At 34.5% G+C, this 23,710-nt stretch overlaps 1 protein-coding gene across 1 annotated transcript in view; it reads right to left on the reverse strand.

Annotated features, from left to right (window-relative positions):
- Positions 1 to 314: 314 nt before the first annotated feature.
- Positions 315 to 23,710, reverse strand: part of LOC123552209 (mediator of RNA polymerase II transcription subunit 14-like) — a 49,390-nt gene continuing 25,994 nt past the window's right edge. Inside the window, 19 exon segments of the mRNA XM_053541739.1 lie at positions 315 to 1,706; positions 2,347 to 2,472; positions 4,207 to 4,314; positions 4,620 to 4,681; positions 5,044 to 5,167; positions 5,809 to 6,017; positions 6,472 to 6,663; positions 7,054 to 7,237; positions 7,964 to 8,137; positions 8,531 to 8,648; positions 9,643 to 9,719; positions 10,293 to 10,367; positions 10,839 to 10,918; positions 10,921 to 10,987; positions 17,629 to 17,720; positions 18,486 to 18,672; positions 19,974 to 20,085; positions 21,492 to 21,568; positions 23,291 to 23,419. Of these exon segments, the coding sequence (XP_053397714.1) occupies positions 1,437 to 1,706; positions 2,347 to 2,472; positions 4,207 to 4,314; positions 4,620 to 4,681; positions 5,044 to 5,167; positions 5,809 to 6,017; positions 6,472 to 6,663; positions 7,054 to 7,237; positions 7,964 to 8,137; positions 8,531 to 8,648; positions 9,643 to 9,719; positions 10,293 to 10,367; positions 10,839 to 10,918; positions 10,921 to 10,987; positions 17,629 to 17,720; positions 18,486 to 18,672; positions 19,974 to 20,085; positions 21,492 to 21,568; positions 23,291 to 23,419 (2,463 nt within the window). The 3' untranslated portion in view covers positions 315 to 1,436.

A 23,710-nucleotide genomic window follows, 5' to 3' on the forward strand; every position in this document is an offset into this window, starting at 1 on the left:
AATTATTTCAAAATCTGGCCATGGCAATATCTGAGGAGACTTCAAATTTTTCTCCTTTTGAGCAGAGGGAACAAAAATCCTGCATGGATGGCCTAGATTTGAAGGAATCTGCATGGGGACCACCAAAGAAACATTTCTGTGACGTTTGGTTGAAATCAGCTTGGTGATATGGGAGAAAATATTCCTCGAAGGAACTGTGGAGGACAGACGAGCGACAAACATCCAACAATCCTAAAAGCTCACCATGGGCACTTTCCTGCACTGGAGAGCTGGAAAATCCAGCTGTAACTTGAACATGAAACAATAACTCAATATGCCTTGTATTTCAATAGCACTTTATTCAATCACTGTACACAACTGTTAAAGACACCCTAATACATTGAACAACAAATACTTAACCACTTCATTTTCTTGATAATATAATGACTTCATTAACTATACACTTACATTTTCAACAAACTGTCTTACTGAGAAGTGAAAACTAATATATCTGTATATTCAATCTGGAGAGTGCATATACTGAGAAACCAAACACAAATAATAATGTCATTCAGAAAATTACCAGAAGAGCCTCCGACAGTATGAAAGTAGCCTGTAAATAACTGGAGTGGAAAAAAAGTAGAAATATCTATAATTCTAACATGGGTCCACTTTTTGTCAATTAAACACAGAAGGATGTCAAGCCTTGTATATTCTGTCATAAGCAATGGTTGCCACACAGACCAGAGACCACTGTAACCTTATAGTGAAAGCTTTTAAAAACTGACAATACCGACTGTCATACATATTTATAGAGCTGATGATATTTTAACAATTGTATATATCCAATAAACACATTCAATATACTACATTCATTATAAACACTAATATTTTTATGTACAGTAGTCCTATAAACAGGAGAGTTTTGTGTTAAAGGGGCATATCTCCACATCGGGTAGATATCAAATACTGAACAAGTGATTTTATAAATTAGTTTATAGTAATTGCCAAAAAAAGGTGCTTCAGTGTGTTTGTTGCAGTATTTACTATAAAAATACTCATACAATAGGTACAACTCAAGCATTGGCCATATAACAGTAAGTTGATGTATAACTGAAGACATTTAGCTGTTCTTTGCATCGCAATAAAATATCAGCTTAAGAACATGTGACTTAGAATTTTTGATATTTGATAAATATCAGTTTCAAAAATTTGATATTCAACTGGAGGTATGTCCTTAACATTTACGATTCGACACATTCGAGATTCAATTTCTAACATTTTAACATTGGACATTATACCTCATTCCCTTTTATAACAAAAAAGCCTCTATTATTAAAATTTGTAAATGGTTGTCTGACACACTAACTGTCCAAGATGTAAGAAATTTCATTTCAGGAAAATCATATTCAATTTTTCCCATTCTGTCTTTCCCCATGAAGGTAATACATGTACTATCATGTAAGAACTAAGTTTGTTAGAAGTTCTCTCACTGCTGGGTAGATTGCACATTCTGTACTAGAGTGAAACCGTTCCATGAACCTCTTCAGATGCTGCGAAACCTGCTGTAGGTTCGCATTAGGTAGTGTGGGTCCTTTCTCAACAAGGGTGATGGTGTTGTCTTGTATATTGTAAAGAAGCGGTATTGTGATAGTTTGGGGGTCAGGTTGTTGTTGTTGTTGGGGTTGTTGCTGGGCCATTGGAACATTAATTCTTGTCAGCTGCAGCTGTAACAGATGATGAAATGAGAACAATGAAATTATCTGTATATTCCCTAACTTACACCCTCTCCTTAATAAACACCAGTCATATTTTCGCAAAAAATATTTTTTTGTTAAATGAGATCATAACTGAATACCAGCACTATAGTAGAGCCATAACTATTAAAATTCATTCCATACAAGTTTGAATTATAGTTTATATTTACTAAACAAATGTAAAAGAAACATTTTAAGGGCCTTAATAAATGCACACACACCAACACCATTTCCATGTGTCGGTAAGGGAATATATGATTATTATTTTTTACATGAACTGTAGGGAATGCTAAATATTCTGGTGCGTCTAAGAAATGGACCAATGAGACATCAGATAAATTCCATTCTTACTGGGGTTTCAAGTCCAAATTTATAGAACAAGAATTTCTAGACCAGTCTCAGAATATTGCCCTAAGACTGGTTGATTTCAAATTTAAGATTAGAATAAACTAGTCCGATGCCTGGGATTTTAGACTGGTCTCCCAATGGACAAGTAGAATTTCACCAAATATTATACTATATATTAACCACTGTACAGATGAGTAGAAAATAGTTTTTGGCAAATATGGACAAGTAATTAAAAATCACATTTCCCCCCATTTGTACTTACCATAAGGATCATTTTCTGAACAACAACAATAGCCGGTGTGCCCGCTGGGGCCATGTGTGCATATGCTGGCGGCACAGTCAGTAATAGCTGCACCGACCATTTCAAGCTTCGATCCTGGTTTGGCATCTGTAGAATATATCACACATTTTTGAAAATAACTTTTGCAAACTTAAAACAAAGAAATGTAAATAGAACAGATACTTTTCAAAGACCTGTTAGCACTTTTTATCATAAGATTTAATAATAGCTGTATTTCAATACAAGAGCTGTCCGTAAGACAGCCAATGCAAGACTATTTGAATTATTGTCCCAGAAGCAGGAATATTACCCTAAATGTTAAAATATCAACCCAGTATCTGCATTAGTTTTGGAGATGCTAAGTTCAAAAGAGGACACAATTTTGCAAAATACATGTCAGAGTTATAGGACTTGATGCTATGACCAAGTTTTATAAACCAAAAGAAATGTGTCAAGTTTCAATTCAATATTTGCATTAGTTTTTGAGATAGTAACTCGCATTCAAAATTTTACCCATATTTTCTAAGTCCAAAAGGGGGCATAATTTGGTCAAAATGCATGTTGGGGTTATGGAAATTAATGTTATCACCTATATCTATAACCCCCGAAGACATACTTGTAGAGTTAATTTAATACCTGTATTAATTTTGGAGATAGTAACTTGCACACAAAAATTTAACCAGGATTTTCTAAGTCCAAAAGAGGGCATAATTTGGCCAAAATACAAGTCAGAATTATGGGACTTGACCCAGTGAGGTTGGAAATTGATCAAGAAAAAGAGAAAGTAAGTTTCAAAGCTACATGCCTTTAAGTAATAGCTATATGTACTTGCACACAAAACTTTAACCATGATTTTCTTAGTCTAAAAGGGGGCATAATCTGACCAAACTGCATGTCAGAGTTATGGGACTTGATGCTATCACCTAGTTTTAAACCCCCAAGAAACATGTGTTTTTCAATTCAATATCTGCATTAGTTTTGGAGATAGTAACTTGCCTGCAAAACTTTAACCAGGATTTTCGAAGTCCAAAAGGGGACATAATTTAGCCAAAATACATGTCAGATATATGGGACTTGACCCAGTGAGGTTGGTAATTGATCTTGAAAAAGAAAAAATAAGTTTCAAAGCTATATGCCTTTAAATGAAAGCCATAAGTACTTGCATGCAAAACTTTAACCCGGTTGTGACATTGACGCTGGCGCCAGGGTGAGTAGAATAGCTAGACTATTCTTCAAACAGTCAAGCTAAAAAACTACATTTTTCTAGATTTTTCAATATCAATACATAGAGTTCACTGGAAGTTAGAAATGTGACATTCGAGAATAATGTAATCTAGGCCATAATCCTCTGATTCCTCTCACAGTCCTCGTTTGCATATCAGTTCTAATATCATAATCTGTGTTTACATACAAGTTCCAGCCTCACAATTTTTAATTTACATACCAGTTCTAATCTCATAATCTCTAATTACACACCAGTTCTAATCTCATAATCTTTGTTATCATACCATTCTAGATGCATAATTTGTGTTTACATACCAGTTCTAGTCTCATAATCTTTGTTATCATACCACTCTAGATGCATAATTTGTGTTTACATACCAGTTCTAGTCTCATAATCTTTGTCATCGTACCATGCTAGATGCATAATTTGTGTTTACATACCAGTTCTAGTCTCACAACCTTTGTCATCATACCATGCTAGATGCATAATTTGTGTTTACATACCAGTTCTAGTCTCATAATACCATTCTAGATGCACAATTTGTGTTTACATACCAGTTCTAGTCTCATAATCTTTGTTATCATACCATTCTAGATGCATAATTTGTGTTTACGTACCAGTTCTAGTCTCATAATCTGTATCACATCTTTCAGTATCCTGATCTGTGCCTTCAATAACCTGCTGAAAGCTGTCAGTGAGTTGGACTTATATGGTGGACATGCAACCTGAAACAAAAACAACATCACATCTGTATCTATAGAGCAGCTCTACTTGGTACGAAACATGAATTTTTAAGTTCTGATAAAATGGTGATGGGGGTAACACATGCTTCTGGGCATCATCTCCTTGGAAAAAAACATTAACATTCTGGAAGCCAACTGGACTACTTGTCACAAAAGGGCTAGAACCCACCGAGGTGAAGGTCAAGTGATTTGAAGAAAGTCACCTAAACCATTCGGACATGGAAGCCCTGTAATTTTATGAAGACAGTTTATAAAAAAACTCTAAAATCTGATATTAATGTAATTACCTTTAGATCAAAATATTTCTCAAATATTTGTATTTCTTCTTGAGACCACTGATCCATGTATTCTGTAAAGAAAACAACATTAACCTGCAGAAATAGTAAATGGACTGGCCTCATACTCTTCAAATGCTTTATCAGAACGTGTCAAGGTAGCTAAGAAAACACACCACTTTCTCTACAATCGTTCTTTTTGTGACAGTTTTACAACTTTCAACTTCCACTTACCAAGACTAACATTATTTACAGTTTTACATTGCTCAAAATAATCACTGGTTGTATTTTCTATCTAAACAGCTAAAGCTTTAGGTACAATGTTACTTGTGGCAAATGTTTTTAAATAAATAGACTCTTGTTTCTTATCCTGAGAAAGTTTATATTGTGTGTTATTGTTTTCTTTTTTTCTTACAATCTGTACAGATAAACTAACCTGGCAGTGGCTGTATTTTCATGTGTAGTGACTGCAGGTTTGAAGTATTCAATGACACACGGAACTGTAGTGTCTCAGCCTTGAACACATTTACACCTGGCTCTGGTGCTTGAATATTTGTTAACTACAACAAACATGTATTCATTGTTCAAAAAACAGATTTGTCAAAGAAATTGTTCCTTTTTTAGTATCAATTTTGAAACCTTGCTCGAAACTCAACCATATTGTAAGGAATGACACTTCAAATTGAGACAGAAAGTAATATAATAAAGTTTTATTTTTTTACACATTGACAATGTTACTTGCCCTTCATAAGGTATACCTCAACATGTGTGAAGTCATTAAATCTAGAACATGTATCTTAATTAAGTTGAGACAATCCACGAATTGAATCCCAATGAACAAGTAAAGTTACCATTCATTTTATGTTCAAAAGTTGAAATCCACAATTCATATCCCCACGAAATTGCTGTTCTGGCCAAAACCACAAAATTTCATGCCCACGAAATTAAATGATTTTACAGTATAAAAGTAAAATTATGAAATAAGAGCAAAATTGTGAAGAAACAGCAGAAATGTGAAATAACACCAAAACTGTGAAATAAGAAATTATAAAATAGAGAAAATATGAACTATCAAAATTGTGAAATAACAGCATAGTTAAAATAACAACAATACTGTGAAATAATAGTAAAACTGAATAAAGAATAACTGCTACATGAATATCATTTGATATACAAAATGATACAGGAACATCAAGCTTACATGTTTCTCTTGACCAATAACCCTTGCTATATGTCTTCTTAAGAACTTGCAGCCCAAGAATCTCTCCAGTGGGGACAATGGCACGTGATACGGCAGCTGCTGCAGAGGTGTCTGTTTCAGTAGATTGTCAAATGCCTCGTGCGATAGCAAGGTAGGTGTAGATGCTGCCCAAGCTCTCTGTGGTAAAGTTCTTGATGGTGGACTCATAACTGCCATAGTAAGAAAAACCATTACCATAGCATTGATAATCACTAGATGTGGTACAATTTAGTATTTATAAAGTTAACGAAATTTCACTGGGAGTGAAACAACTTATGTATTCAAAAAATCAAAGTAATTTCTCTGTAAGTGGTACTATGCAGTATCATAAAATTTAAGTAATTTCAATGGAAATTTTACAGTTTAGTATTTGTAAAATTAAAGTAATTTCACTGAAAGAGTAACATACAAATTGAAGTAATTCTACTAGAAGTAATATAATTTAGTATTAGTACAATTAGTACTCATGAAACTAAAGTAACTTTAAGTCTTCCTTCACTATCTTTAACACAAATTTCATTTTGTACTTTCTATACAAAAAATTGTTGCTATCGCTTTCATGGCATGCAGATCAGTGAAAATGTTTTACGATTACATGGAAAAATAGTATCATAAATGACTAACCTGAAGCTTTATTATGATCATCTTTCAACTGTGTTTGTGGCGAGTGCAAGGTTGGATGCCCAGGTGAGGCAACCATACCATGCCGTGAGACTGGAGACGGCTGGATAGATGGTGAGTTGGGCCAGTTCCTCTGCCCTGGGGATGGCATAGCAAGCCCAGTGTTAGGATATGGTGAACCACTGTCACCCATGCCTGTACAAATAAACAAATCTATATTCAAGCAATAAGTTTGGTAAACAGCCATTTTCCTTATATTTTCTATGCCTGTATTGCTATAAATCCAGGATAATCAGGTGTTTTGCTCATTCCCTCAGCCTACAGAGTATAACTGTTTATGGGTTTCTTCCTCATTAATATCCAGAATTAATCAATCAACCATGCATACAATGCAGTAGTCTGTTACCATTATTGTTTGTCTCATAGTGTTCTAAAGAGTCTTCTAATGCATTTTGTAAAATCAAATAAATTTGTAATGTAGTTCATATATCTGTTTTTTATTTCTCACTTTTCAGCAGAACTATCAAAACCATATAAGTGTTACCTTAATTATTGTAAAAAAAACGTCCTTTATAAGAAACATACCTTGTGGACTGATGAATGAGCTTGCAGGAGACTGCATGTGTATTCCAAGGGAACTTGGTGATGGGGCAGGGACAAAAGAGCCCGGTGATGGCACATGTAGTTGTGGGTTACTAGGGGAACCAGCCGCTAGAATGTTGCCTGGAGATGGGGTACCAATAAATGTTGATGGCGAAGGTGCAATTTGCTGTAAGAAATATTTTTTAAGGTTTAAAAACATGTACCTGTTCTGTTTGTTCTGAACTTAGTTATTTTACAATGAATGCTAAATCTACATTTCTAGATCTTTTTTTTTAGATTTTCACTGAAGATGAAAATGTAAGTGAATGGGATGAAAGCTTTGTAAAGTATAATTGAGCCGTGCCGTGGGAAAACCAACATAGTGGGTTTGCGACCAGCATGGATCCAGACCAGCCTGCGCATCCGCGCAGTCTGGTCAGGATCCATGCTGTTCGCTAACGGTTTCTCTAATTGCAGTAGGCTTTAAAAGCGAACAGCATGGATCCTGACCAGACTGCGCGGATGCGCAGGCTGGTCTGGATCCATGCTGGTCGCAAACCCACTATGTTGGTTTTCTCATGGCACGGCTCATATTAAAATATCCTATACACTCAATCCCTTCTGTTTGTCTTAAATTGTGTAACAAACAAGCTAGGTCATGTCCAACACTCCACACCAATTACACAAAACTACCATCTAAAACTGTTTTTTTTTTTTTAAAGATTTTCAAAAGAAGAACACACTGGTGAAGTAGCTGGAAGCGGAACAGTTTTGTAAAATATCTGTACAACATTTTTTCTGTGACTTGGACAAGTATGCCCAGTGACTACAATACTTGAGGTAAAATCAACTACATGTAGCACTAAAATGTTTGCTAAAAAAAATGTTATAATCATTCATCAGCCACATGTACCTCAGCTCTCCGACCGCCTGGTGAGCCTGTAGACTGGTGAGACTGTGAGATATTGAACACATCCATGTTGTCTAAATTTACCATTGGGGATGGAGGGTTGTCATCTTCTGTTGTAGAACGGCGATGAACATTACTTCCAGTTACCGAATCATCCACAAACATACCAAGAAAGGCCTGAAATACAAATATTATATCTGTGTATAAGATGCCTCATATTCTACCATCTTTTCTCATTCCCTCAACTAACTCTTTGGAAAAAACAGTTTAGTTTTTTTTAATTTTGCAGTTTTTTGTTTTTATTGTGTTTAAAGTGACACAGACACAGGTTAGGTCATGTGACTTTTTCAGCTTTTTATTGTGCAGGAAGCTCCCAGCTGTCACTCTGAGCATCATTACATCACAAGCAGGCAACTGGATAAAACCACCAACTTTCACTAAGCTAGATAAATGGCTTCCTCATACGAGTAATTCTACATCTGAAGTAAAATACCAACATGTGTGAGAGTAGGAAAATATCTATACAAATGTGTCCAAAACAGAATGGTGAACATCAATACAATATTTTACCTTCAGCATAGGTATAGGTGTGAATCCTTCAGTGGCCTTGCTGGTATCAAACAGACTGTAGGCTCCATCCCTTACTGCTACAGCTTTGTTACTACGGAAATGTACATCTAGACAGTAACTGGTATCTTTGTTAAGGATTGACAATCTACTTACAATAAGGTTATAGCTAAGTAAGGGACATAGAGAAGAGATTTTGAAATACCTCTACTCAAACTAGTTGGACAAGAAAAGGAGTGGTTGGGGGACAGGAGACTCATTAATTTATACTAAACTGATGGTTGTAATATTAACAGTATGTACTAATTCATTTACTGTTGATAGAGGATATGTTCTCTTCATATGACAATGACAATTATACAAAAAATGTATATGTATTTCATGATTCTATGCCTGAAAGGGTCCTTTGACTGGAAATAAACACTATTCAATTTCATTCTAAAACTAAACTTTTTTCATAAATTTTTTTGCCTCTAATTTACCAATAATGTCAGTGGAATGTCAAGATTATTCAATTCTGTTTGCTTTTAACAGACAAACTAAAGTATATTATTTTGATAACCATCTGATAAAAATGAATGTGCCAATAGAAACAGGTCAATCTGTAAGCTTTCTTGTCATTTATCTACAACAAATACCGAGGATTAAATGTAATAATGTGAAAGGAGTATGGTGTAATATTTCAACAAATAAATATTCATCCAACGTAATTTTTCTCTGAAATGAGAAATCTACCAATTCACATGGATTGGGTTGAAACTATGAAATTTTATGCCAGTATAAAATGAAATGATTTCACAGTAATGTTAACAGTAGTATGAGAAATGTAAGTATGTCCGAAGAAATGTGCATCTAAACTCTACACTAAACTGTATTATATTTTAGTACTTATTTCTTGATATAAAACCTGTCTTTTTTGTGTGGAAGGGATGGTTTAACATCACACTGACACAATTATAGGTCACATGGTGACTTTCCAGCTTTTGATGGTACAAGAAGAAATCAATGCCCCGAGCAAGAAAGGCTCAAACTCACATGAGGGGCAAGTGATTCAAAGTCAGATCTTAACTACTTGGCCACGGAGACCCCCGATATAAAACGTGTGTAAAAGATACTTATTTCTGTAAGAGATTCGGACATGTGTAGAGGACTGTGGCAGAACTGTAAAACCCTGTGTAGACTGTTTTGGGTGCTGCAAAAGAAGTACACATCATGTATTATAAACATATATGCATGGCTACAAGAAATGTGTGTATCTAAGTTTGTTTAAACTCATTTTGAGTTTTTATGGGATATCGTTACATACCTTAATATAAATAGTATCCAAATTGCACAAGTTATAATCCTGTAACCTAGGCTAATAACCAGAAATGGCCATTAGTACCAGTAATTGGACTAGTAGTAGGTGGCGTCATTTTTGACATCATTTCACCTTGTATCATTGTGAAAAAAATTTGTGCTCTGATTTTTTACATGTTTAACTAATTCAAACTGATGTAATAACTCATTAAACAGCAATGATGTTACTTACACAGTTATTAGCACTGCTTAGCCTTTACTGGCACTTGGGCCTTGCCCCCATGCAAATATTGGTTTAGTTATGCTAAAAACCACTTCATGCTGCCATTACCATTTAGTTAAGTGTACACAAATTTTCAAACACCAATAAAAAATGCTTGGCTAGTTTGAAACCATAAAAAATGTCTGATAATTTTGACAGAAGCTTGCACTTTATTAAAAAAAAAATGTTAGACTTGAAACTTACTGTGCCTACACCAAGTATTACTGCAGATGACAATTTGTGAAGGGAATTCATCGGTGACCAAGTATCATGGAGTATCTGTAAAATGAAAATCAGCTGTGTGATTATTTGTCCTATAAATTTACATTTGCATATTCATTACACAAGTTGAATTATTGTATAAATGAGATATAGCTATATGATTTAACATTTATGTTATAAAATGAGTCTAAAAACTTCAGACGATTGGTTGTTTCTAAGTGCTTGTAATTTTCAAATCAATCAATAAAAGGATTGAATTCTAATGATGTTATCAAGTGGGTTCATTACCTTAGGTCAAGGGTAAAACTGAGATTCTGGACAGTCTCAAAAGTCTCATATTTGATTGGTTGATTTTTAGCTTAGTTTTGAAATAGACTTATAGCATCTCAGCATTTTATGACTGGTCTCCTATCTCATTTTTATAAACTCGGAGCCAGTACCCGTGCCTTCATGTAACTGTCAGGATAAAAGTTAATTTCCACTAACACCGATAAGAAAACAAAAAGTGAAATAGAAAATGTAGTTTACCTGTATTACATATGACAACGACCTTGTTGTATTAAGGTCATGTTGAAGTTGGGTTGCCATGACAACGTGAGGATTCATGGACTGGCCTGGCCTTCTCTCCCCAATGACAAAACAAACTGTTTCTGATCACATCTCCAAAAAACATGCATCTACAAATAAATTCAGTTTAAAGGCAATCATAACATATATATATATATATATATATATATATATATATATATATATATATATATTTGCATGTAAATGTAAAATATCTGAGATATCAAATACATATTTCAAAACACAAACAAATTAGAACATTTCTTTAAAGCCTTAAATGACACTATCTCAAAAGGTCACTAGGCAACATTCTAGCATATTAATGGAAATTATTTTAGAATTAAAATAATTTAATTTATTTTTTCTCAAATTGTTGCTCGTTAATTACCGTCTGCTAGTTTATTAAATTGTCGTCTGTTTTCGTAGATAAACGTGTCATCGATATTGTTACACTTGGCTGATCTGAACTGGTTCCTATTGATACTGGTACCCAGTCGATATAATATAAATACCAATAATCTCGTGCAGTTCTCTCACATTTTGCTAGCTACACCGTCGGTAACGTCAAAACTATCTACATGTTTTGATTTATCATTGCAATGCCTCGTGGTCAAAGGCGGGAACTGATATTTCGGAGGAATCCTTGCAACAGAAATATTCTGCAGTATGCTCCTCAGGACAATGGCAAGAGGGATGCTAGGTGCAGACGCTTTAGAAGAGAATGTTGTTGACGGTGTTACCAATCTTCTGCCGGTATGTCGAAAAATAATATCACAGATTTAGTAGACTGTTTGTTGTTCAAACATAAAGCCTTAGGTTTTTTCATAATATTCACGCATGGGGTGTGGCGACGCAAATATATATCTACGCACGCGTCTACAGGCTATCCTTTTGACTCTATTTTGGCATACAATATCAGTAAACTCGGTTCCACGGTTATTCAAATTTTACTGAGTATATAACTTTTGATGACATAAGGCAACATGTACTACACTTAGCTCGCAAAATCAAAGGTGTTTTGTATACACAAATGTATAATTTGATTTAATAGTCGCTATTTTGACAGGCGTCTCTGTTCATAGACATGATTTCCATGCTTTTTCAGTGTCAATTTAAGGTTATAAGGTAGAACTGGAGCAGGTGTCTAACAACAGTTCGTTTTTGTAAACATCATGTTTGTAAAATTAGATTTAGTTTTTGTATCCTAGCCGCGATTTTCATATTTTGATATTTATAAGAATTTTGCATGTAGAGAAATATTTGTTTTGAAAACTTGTGGTACGAATGACCTAGTAATTGAACTGTATTTGACATTTCTTTACAAACTTTACGTTTGACAGATGTTTACTTAGCGATTCAGGGTCAGCTTTAATTAAATGTTAAGGCGAGTAGATAAATTAGGTATTACAACCGAAATGCACAGTCAAAAGTCCGTATTTTGCAAGGGTTTGGTAGTTAATCTGAATAGTTATTAGCGCATTGAATGTACAGAAAAATATTAAGTTTTTTTTTTTTGAGAAATCTACTAATGAATTCATCACTTACATTTCAGTATACCAGGTATTCTTACAAAATTGATGAGATATTGCATTATATGTATAACTTCAGAGATCGCGCATTGCGTTAGAAGAACTTATTCATTCACGAGTTATGACGATCAATTTCTTTTACGTCAAAGCACTTCAGCTCCATGGTCTAAGTCAAACAATAATTTATGGGCCATTACATGCTGGTTAAACCAGTTAACATCAGTTTTTATGCATATGTATTATGACTGTAATTTCTGTAATCGTACGTGGTTTATTCGCAAATTTGCTTACGATGTAAAGTGTACAAATTTCAACGCGCATATAAAGTCTTTAAGTAATCAAAAGTTTTCGTCTTTTTGTTCGAGCTTCCTTTCATAAAGGATCACTTCTCAGATTCTGTCAGTTTAGGAAACATAACAGTTGGAACATCTTATCTCTTACACAAACTGTCTTCTAATTTCATTGAATTGCTATGTTCACTTTAAGAGTAATAGTTAAATACGTTTCACTGAATTCAGAATAATCAATACGCAAATTTAAAATAATATTGAAACTGACCGAGTAGCCGGTCCCACTGCTAAATTTCAAGATTTCAGTAAAATGTTTCATTTCACAAAAATATTTCAGGTGAATATAGAGGAACTCCACCATTTATCATACAATGAACGATCTTATTAACGGTTAATATAAATGGGTTCAATAATTAGGTCACTTCGGATCTCAGTTTACGTCATTCATGCGCAGCAGGTTCAATTTAACCATTTATAAATAGTTTACGTTATGTAGCATAGAAGTATGTCAAAACATTAAATTCACAGGCGAACACAAATTAAAACTTATTTGTAGATACACGAGGACGTTGACATATCAATTAAATCGCTTTCATTTGTAACTTAACCAGGTACATAACATTTGAATAGTTTGCTAGATTTTAGAATCTGCATAAATCAAAGTTGAACACTAATAAATTGTCACATTTCTAAGATTGTACCGGTTCGTCACGATGACAATTTTTATCGGTCAATCTTTACTCGCCGTTTTTGGTCTGACAAAACTATATCATCATACAAGAATTAGGATATTTAACAATGTTATGATTTCTACAAAAAAAAAAAAAAAAATCAGTTGGATTTCAGTTTTTTCTGTTACAAACTAAGATTTATAATTTTGTCTTTTGATAGTACCCGGGTGAATATTCCGATTTTGGTATTTATTTTCACCGTCACTGATGACTTGATTTATGATACAGACTTGGATTTACAGCAAGCATAACATTGACGGAATTGTTTCCAGTCTTAGCGGCGGTTGTGGTTTGGGGATCAGACTTATTAAACAACTGCTGAATAATAAGTAATAAATCTAAAAGCTTTTTTGCCTCGATAGGGCAGTTATAAGTATCTTGTACAAACTATCATGTAATTGTCAGATTTTATTGCTTTCCTATATACGCTGAACATGTACCAGGTCGTCACGATGACATTTTTGGTTTAAGTTTTTCAGATTCAGATAAGCAGCTCCTGATGTAGATCCATAGAGTTCGAACATTGTTACAATTTTAAATAAAAGTAGCACTTATACCTCGGTTACATACAATACAGCTATTAAATCATTATAAAAATAAAAAAAAAAAAATCACTTACCGTTTACCTTAACAATGGCCGATATCAACCCATCACATTATTTTCTTATAGTGTATGTTGTTTTGTGAAAGACGAATTTAACTTACATTACAGGCTTAAAATCCTACCCCGCTGCTATTCAATTATTTCTGTTGTGTGTATGCAACCATGATTATAATAGGCACGTACCACACTGTTGCACGCAAAACTAATGGTATTTCATATAGAATTATATATAAAATAGACTCTATTTTGACAGGTGTCACTGTTCATAGTCGGGATTTTCTTGCTTTTTCAGTTACGATTCAAGGTTAAAATGTAGGACGGGAGCAGGGCTTTAAATTAATTTCACAAACTGCACGGGTTTTTCATTTACATACGGGTTTCGTCATAAATAAACTGTTAGACGGCTGTCGAAATAATTGTGCTACCCGAGACAAGCGGGCTCTATCGACAAAGTTTTTTAATAAAGGTCAAATGCGACTGCTTCCCGTGCACGATATACGAGGAATACGAGTTGAAAATATGTTAGACTTTGTTTATTGTATCATACTTTGGTTTGTTTATGTGAGCAAACGATTAACATACAAATTGTTCAAGTTTCAGACTTGTCCGTAGTTGAGAACAAATATGCGTATATAAAATTTCAAAACAATGAAATAGGTATCTATCAAAACCCGTTATTTCAGAATTAAGGAGTAGAAATCGGGTCACATAAATTTTTCTATAGGCGCAGACAAAATGTCTTCTGTATGTGCATTAATTATCTCAATTAATAGAGAAATGATCGTAAATTCAGGACTTCTACTCGTTAATCTGGAGTAAAATGTCAGTTTTTTCTTTTTTCTGCCGTTTCAGCCAAATCTTTAAAAGGGGAGCTTGTACTGTCTAATTGTTGATCCAAGTTATATCAAAATCATAGCTTTGGAAGTTGTAAGATTAGATTTAGTAATATATGGCCTACCGCAAGTTAGTTTATTCAGGTGGCAAATTCATTATAATTAGGCTCGATATTGATGCTATGCCACATTTTGTTTCGGTCAGATGGAATACAGTATAAGAAAGTAGGACTACAGTTTTTTGGTGATTACATAAAAGATGCGATTTTTTAAAGAAGAGTTTGAAAGGCCGTAGAATTTTGGCGGATAAATTATAAATTTATTGTGGCGGTAAAATTCTGTCGGCCGTGAGGTGAGCGGATACGGTGTCTGTATGTCTGCATTCAAGTTGCGTACTTTGGGGTATCATATGTTTACCAGTTTGTGTTAACTGGATAGTAAAAGGTTTAGCCCTAGTACTTGGCAATTCCTAGTGTTGCGTGTGTTGTGTATGTTGCGTTGCTCTCAGTGGTGTCACTTTGCCTTGCCTTGCCTTGCCTTTCATTGACTCGTGTTGCGGTTTCGCTCATTCTCGGTGAAACCCGAAATGGGTGGAATGGTAGCTCGACGTTCAATTGAAATTGTTGTGTGTTTGCATTTGAGTGATACCTGTTATAAAGTGCAAAGTGTCTTGTGTTGCTTTGCCTTTGAGTGACACCTGTTACAAAGTACAAAGTGTCTTGCGTTACTTTGCGTTGTTTGAGTGATACCTGTTACAAAGTACAAAGTGTCTTGCATTGCTTTGCCTTGTGGTCCGTTGTGTTATATTGCCTCGCTTTACATTGGCTAGGGTTGTGCATTTGACCGCATCCAGCCATCAAAATGTATGACGGGGCTAGATGTCATCTTGTTACGTGACCAAGGACTTCCAAATGTGAAATGTTCATACCGTGTTATGAAGAAAAAACTGAGACATTTTGATGCAGTGTATATAAATTTTGTTATTTAAGAAAACGGTTTAGCATGGGCGTGACTATATTTGTATAAGACTCTCCAGTATAATTTGAAAGATTTTATACTTCTTTAAAAAGGCACGGGATAGTTGATGGATATTAATATACGTATTTCTAGTATTAAAATATATAAACTAAATGTACAAGAAGACAATAGTGAAGTAATAAAATTATTAGAATAAGTTTCACTTTTTAAGTTAAATGTGTCGTATTGACATGAAATTCAAGGACAGGAAAATAATTATAGGAAGTATTGACTGTCGTAAATATTATTTCATGTGAACTTAAAAACTTTGTGATCACAGTTGGATATCACTAAGAAAATTCTGCTATTATTTGTGGTAACAATTATTATGTAGGACACTGGCTTTTTAACTGTGACATTTGATAGACCTTAATATTAGTTTTTCTTCATCTTGTCATAATACTATAAGTAAAAGGTGTTTATTTATAATACTGGCTTGATGGATATTGTCGCTCATAATATGTTGGCGGTTAAAATTCTGTCGGCCGTGAGGTGAGCGGATACGGTGTCTGTATGTTTGCATTCAAGTTGCGTACTTTGGGGTATCATATGTTTACCAGTTTGTGTTAACTGGATAGTAAAAGGTTTTGCCCTAGTACTTGGCAATTCCTAGTGTTGCGTGTGTTGCGTATGTTGCGTATGTTGCGTTGCTCTCAGTGGTGTCACTTTGCCTTGCCTTGCCTTGCCTTTCATTGACTCGTGTTGCGGTTTCGCTCATTCTCGGTGAAACCCGAAATGGGTGGAATGGTAGCTCGACGTTCAATTGAAATTGTTGTGTGTTTGCATTTGAGTGATACCTGTTATAAAGTGCAAAGTGTCTTGTGTTGCTTTGCCTTTGAGTGACACCTGTTACAAAGTACAAAGTGTCTTGCGTTACTTTGCGTTGTTTGAGTGATACCTGTTACAAAGTACAAAGTGTCTTGCATTGCTTTGCCTTGTGGTCCGTTGTGTTATATTGCCTCGCTTTACATTGGCTAGGGTTGTGCATTTGACCGCATCCCGGTGACACCCGGGCTGGGTTGGATTCACAATTCGAAGTTCGATGGATTGCGCAGTTGCGTTGTTTTTGCAAGCCTTGGGTTGGTGCGTCTGTTCTCCTCTCGGTCGACGGATTTTGCTGTGCTTTTAACGACTCTACACGGTAAGACCCTTGTTGAGTCATGAGCGGCCGATCAACTCCCAATATTGTCAATATACTTTTACTGAATTTAATTAAATTATTACAAAATGTATCATGCGTATGTTTAACTATCGTTGTAAGTATCAATGCATATTCTTGATGAATAAAGAGTGTTGTATGAGATAATTGGTTTTTATTTTGAGTAATAAAATAATGTATAATGCAGGTACCCCTATTTTAGTGGATGCAATGCCTTACACTGTCTGAGTTAAAGACTCCGCTCATCCAAATGAAATTGTTGATATTTGGATTAGTGTACAGTAAGTCTACAGGTCCTTTAATCCTGAAAAACCTTGTAGCTTCAGTGTGAATCTACTAAACAAGTCCTAAGGATCAAATTAATTTCCCATTCAGTCTACCTTTAAATGTTGCAATTCACAAATTCATATTCCCATGACAAAAACATAACATTTCATGGCTAAGAAATTTAAAAATAAAACAAAACACTACCCTAACTGAATGCTTTTCTTAATTAAAGTATTTTTTAACTGTCATCTCTTTCAGGCTTAAAACTTACTGTACAAGTCCAATTATTTGGAACTGGTACTACCAAATCAATCAACTTACTAGACTAGGATATCCTGGACCATATATTACACTCAATCTCTTGTAATTGTAAGATTTCACCTTTGTAATCCCTTGTAGTCCAGTCTGATCATCTGAAACAGATTTACATATTTTCAAGACGTGTTAAAACCATACTGTCCTGTCAAATGGTGTACTGCAAGTAACAAGTCATTTCAGTTTATCTCAGTTCAAAACTTTTCTTTGAGACCCATACACATCAGAATTCTCTACCAATGAGAGTGTAAGCAATAGAATGGGTGAATAATATACATGCTCTTTGTCCCTCAAACATATTTCTAAATACTTTAATTAACATATATTTATCTAAAGTTCTGTCATAGAATGTTAGTGTTTACAGACCCAATACCAGCTTGTCAATATTTCGTATAAAAGAAACCTTGGTGGTGAAGCAAAATTACATATTGTAAGCTGCCTGGAGTTGTCATTTTTTAATTGTTTGGAATACTTCAATGGTGCAACAGACTTATTATGCATAACAAAATACCTATATAAAAATAGCCTAAAACATTCATTTCTGCCATTCATGGAAGACTCCACTTTCTTTTCTGCAAACCAAAAAATATGCTTTTTTTTTTTTTGGGTTGGCATCAAAAAGCTCTTTCGATCCTACTAGCAAAGCCAGCTAATATACTTGACACTATTAACCTTTAGCCTGTTGATGGCGAGTGATTCTGCCTTTGCAACTAGTGCAGACCAAGATCAGCCTTATTCAGTCAGTAAATTTTCAGTGAACACCCCTTCAAATAATAAACGGTACTGCCCAAACTGAATGATGGACCAGACCATTTAAGAAATTTAGTAGAGTAAAGGTTAAATAAACAGCTATAAAAGTATACCAGTCATCATATCAGAGAATGGTTTAACAATGGAATACAGATTGCACATGGCCGTCCACTCATCCCACAATTCTTTCACTGTTTTCTGGTGATTGTCCGAGTGTCGCTCGTAGCAACAAATCACTCGCTGTGTTGGCCCCGCCTCTTTTGGACTCTGAGTTGGCATCAGGTCATTTGTAAACAGGAACTGAAAAATATACAAATAATTCTGTCTGTTACCTCTTTATATCACACATAGTAAGGCTTTAGTAAACAATAAAAATACAGCTGAAATTTGGCAACTTGATAACAGAAATCACTAACTGCATCTATTTGTAAAGATCATTCTTTTTCATTTGTGTAATCCAATTTTTTTTTCTAGAAATGAATTTTGTTTGAGAAAAAAAGCCAGATAATATATCTCAATTAAAATTACAGATATATATGATGATTAATACCCCCTGATGCCAGTCTGATACAAGTAAGGTAAAATATTGTGATCATGAAATATGACCTTCAAATGTGGCCTTGACCTTGGACCTAGTGATCATGTTTTTAAACTCCATGAGGTCAAAATTTGATGATAGTATTATGAAAATCTTTCCTGTGGTATATAAGATATGAAGTGGACACATAATAAAGCTATTTGACTTTTGATTTTCAAGTGTGACACTGAACTTAGACTTAGTGAAATGGGTCAGGCATGTTTCTCATCATGACTGTCAAAATATATAAATACTTCAAAATCAAGTAAACAGTGTGAAATAAAACTGTTTGACCTTTGACCTTCAAATGTGACCTTAAACCTTGACCTAGTGATACGAGTTATGCAATTTTCCCATCAACTTGATATGCAATGATGCATGCTGTATGAAAATCCTTCCAGTGGTTTATAAGATATGAAGCAGACACACAGTATTTGACCTTTTACCTCTTAAGTGTAATCCTAACCTTGGACCTGTTGACCAGGGTTAGGCATGATTCTCATCAGGCATTGTTTTCATAATGATGAACATTTATGACTATAAAGTAATTATATGAAAACCAAATAACAAGCCACAAATAAAACTACTGAACTTTGACCTTACAATGTGACTTCGACCTTTGACCTGGTTACAAGAATTTTAAGCTTTGCAATTGCCTTGATCAGGTAAACAAATGAGAAGTAAATAACTTAAGCTAATTTCATGAAAATTCCATCAGCATTTAAGACGATGTTAAGTGAATACAGAAGTTACGCTATTTGACCTTGACCTCGGATGTAGTGACTTTGGTCATAACTGATTTTTATTGTGTTATCATTGTGAACATTTATCAGTAATTTGTAAAACCATAAAATCATGCCTACGGAAAGGAAATACCAACAGATGGATGTGTGACTGCAATTTACCCCACATATGCTTTTGGAGTATAATTATCACTGAAAACAGCACTAAAATTCTAAAGAATAAATAAAGAATCCGTAAAGCATCATTACACCAGGTTTATGCAAGTCTCAATAAATCTTACTTCAATCTGCCAGTATCTAGCTGGTTTAGTTACACTTCTGATTTTACACGACAGCAAACTTCTTCTGAACGCTTCACAATCTGCTTTTTTGACACTTGGTACATCAGGGAAACTAGGAAAATAAATATGCATTTTGCAGCTTTCATTTGACATGTAAAACATAAAATTTCAAAAACAGAGAACTTTAGAAATATGTCTAATTTGTGGATTTCTGTGTTATTTTTTCACTAGTAAGTCTGTACATTCTAAAGAACATTTCAATAAAATCTTTCGAGTTCTAGTTGCTGGTAGGCAGCAGCTTCACCATGTGAATATTCATACAGATAGCTCATTTTCCAAAACAAGTTATGAAACAACCTTCAGTTATTTTTAACTCATGCTCCAGGATTCTTAACCATTCAGCCAGCCACTGACAATTTCTATGCATCAATCATGGCGCGGTCAAACAACTTCTGATATTCTGTGTTCATTCAAATTTTAATGCAGAATATTCACTACCACAAAGAATCAAACTGTTTTGATTCTTTGTGGTAGCGAATATTCTGCATTAAAATTTGAATGAACACAGAATATCAGAAGTTGTTTGACCGCGCCATGATTGATGCATAGAAATTGTCAGGAAACTCTTGAATTCATAGTCTAGTGATCTACCAACTCAGCTAACCTTGTGGACCTTTACACGTCTTAAAATTTTGTAAAGCAGTGTTCGAAATTCGCGTTAGTCCAACAGCCTGTGGCTACCAAATTTCAGCTTGGGCTACCGATTTTCCGCAGATACAAACCCGACCAGGCTACCGAATTTTCCTAATCTGATTAAAAAATCATGCTTATTAAACGAGTATATCATCGTGATTTCATATGACCTCCATTAATAAACGCTAAGAAGGCATCACGCATCATCCAGACTGAGGAACACTTATTGAATTATTGTTGTCAAAGACGTAACCGCCGCGCTAATTGACTGAATACAATCTCCTCTAGTGTAACGGATAATTTGATTAGCTTTCACACTTCTCGTGAAAATCTCACAAGTACCTGCAGTAGGCGGAGCTTAAATTATGCTATCAGTGTGCGTGTATGTGTGTATTCAGCACTCATTTTGACATCTAATGCAAACTGTCAACAGTCCGTGTAGCAGTAATTGGCGAGTGCGGATCCTAAAAAATCGGGCGTTACAGTTTATATTTCATTTGGCAAGGAGTGTCATGTCTGATGCTTTTGGACTCTGGCGATGCTGATCTGGACTGGAGTATTTAGAGTTAAAATTTTTCGTAAACATGAAAAACATGTACAGTACTCACTGTACTGTATGTCTTTTTTATTCCTTCAATAATGCATAGAGATGTCTGTAAAACAAAATGTTATATGGTGCAAAAATCAAGTATTTTAAGGTGTTAAAGTTCGGGCTAGTGAAATTGGTGTCGGGCTTGCAAAATTTCCTATCTGGTAGCCCGAACGGGCTAGTGGATTCAAATCTGAATTTCGTACACTGGTAAAGCTCTGTGGTCAAATACTTACTGTATAATATCCATCACAAGTCCCATGGCCTCTTTGTCCACTTGTATATTGGTATGTAATATCCCCAGTTCCATCAACTGTAAGGAGAAAAGTGGAGGATTCTCAACTGGTTTTAGGGCATTATGCAGATCCATTCAATATAGTTATGACAAATGATAAAATTACCTGTATGAAAAATTACTATACTGCTATGATGGTCATATTGGACTTTTGTTTAGAAATCCATCACACTTTCCTTCTTGATTACAAGAAGAAAAATTAGCAAACTACAATCAAACTTGCTTAAGAGACCATGTCTATTAACCCTTACTCTGCTGAATTTCTATAATGAACTTGTCCATCTTTCAATTTGGACAGTACCATTAACTGTTAAAAGGGATGCTTACCAAAAAGATACTGACTGAATGGCAAACAGTGCAGATCATGATCAGACTGCATGGATTTGCAGGCTGATCATGATCTACACTGGCCGCAAAGGCAGAATCAATCGTGTCCAGCATGAAAAGGGTTAAAAGACTCCTTTTCCAGTTACTTTATGAGTTGTTAAAGAACAAATTATATTGTATAAAGCAACCATTTGTGTTAAAGATAGCATTTTTTGTCCTTACCATGTGTGGTCACTTAATAAATCTCAATATCAGTTCATATTTTCAGGCCAAGTATTTTTCTCTTGAAAATTGCACTAAAGCCTTAACAGTTGGTCAAATTATCATCAACATAGAAGCATATGATAATTTATAGTACATATACTGCTAGTATAATGTTTGAGTCTCATTTAGACCGAAAGTTTACCTCAAAATATTGAATCTTTTCAAGTAGTCAAACTCTACTATAACACATATTACAAGAACAAAATTTAGTTGTTTTTTTTAAGTACAATATGTATACTACAAAATTCTTACAGAATTTTTGTCGAAATTGTTCCTGGTTATTGCATTAGACACAAAAAGACAACCCCATGTAAACTTAATTTAAAATGTTGTTTGTACATGCATTACTGACCACAGATAGCTAGGTAAACCAGTACACAGGTCCTATATCACCCTGTTTATATACATGTGAATTATGTGTGAACAGATAAAACAAATTGGATAAATTGATGGTGTATAATTCAGTAACCAAGTAAAATTTCAAAATAATTCCCTATAAGACTTTGTTCTTCACGATCTGCTTTACAATTGGCTGTAATTATTTTTTACATGTTTTGAATATATACTGAGTTTGACTGCACATAAAATTGCAAAATTTTGTCATTTTGGCCAGAGAAAAATATCAAATTAAGGCATAATACAGGTAGTGAAATGCACATCCTTTTACTTGCATATGTTCACATAGATATTTAGAACATAATTATGACAAAATTATTGACTTTATTGTTACCACTTAAGTCATCTTTTATTTTTATGAAAATTTGCATGTTAATTTTTTAGTAAAATGGCCGCCACTGTGGCGATGCCTTATTACAGTAAAGAAATAAAAGAAGTTTTGGGTAATTGTCTATAAAAGAAAGACCCTTCTTCCTTTAGAAGAAAGATGGTTTGGTGGTCAGTGTTGGCAAGTCAACCTATAAAATCACAACTTTAAACACTAATGGTTATAAATATTGCATCTCCCTATACCACTAGTCTAAGAATGCATTGTCAAGGAAACAGATTTGTGAGTGACTCAAGAATCTTCAGGCCAAAACCATTACTGTTTTTTTTTATTCAAGAAAATGAATTCACAGTGATTCACAAAAGGCTTCAATTCACAAAAGGCTTCAATTCACAATTCAGCTAAAGTCAGTAACAGGATCCTACCTCCTCTCCAAGGAAAACAAAAGGCAATTTCTCCTCACATGCTGCCACTACATGAACTAAATCAGTGACAAAGTATGGAGATGTCTTCTGTTTCTTTCCTACTGGCTCAAGGTATTCTCCAAGCAATAACTGAAGAAAAATAAACTTTGTTAAATAAAATAGTAAAAAGGGCTCAGCCGAGATACTTATTAAAGATCAAACTTTCTCATTAAAAAAAACACTTTCTCCCGACTAAAAGTGAACATTTAACTTATTATACATGGCTTGATAATGTGGAAATTGCATACTAAGAATATATAGATGACTATCATTGCAGGTCCACTACCTTAAAAGGAAGTTACATATTACTGTATTGTAACATAAAATCAACAATGTCCAGCGATCAGTATATTTTGTTACTGTCAAGCCATGTAATATATA

This window comes from Mercenaria mercenaria, chromosome 4, assembly GCF_021730395.1.
Source record: "Mercenaria mercenaria strain notata chromosome 4, MADL_Memer_1, whole genome shotgun sequence".
Lineage (NCBI taxonomy): Eukaryota > Metazoa > Mollusca > Bivalvia > Venerida > Veneridae > Mercenaria > Mercenaria mercenaria.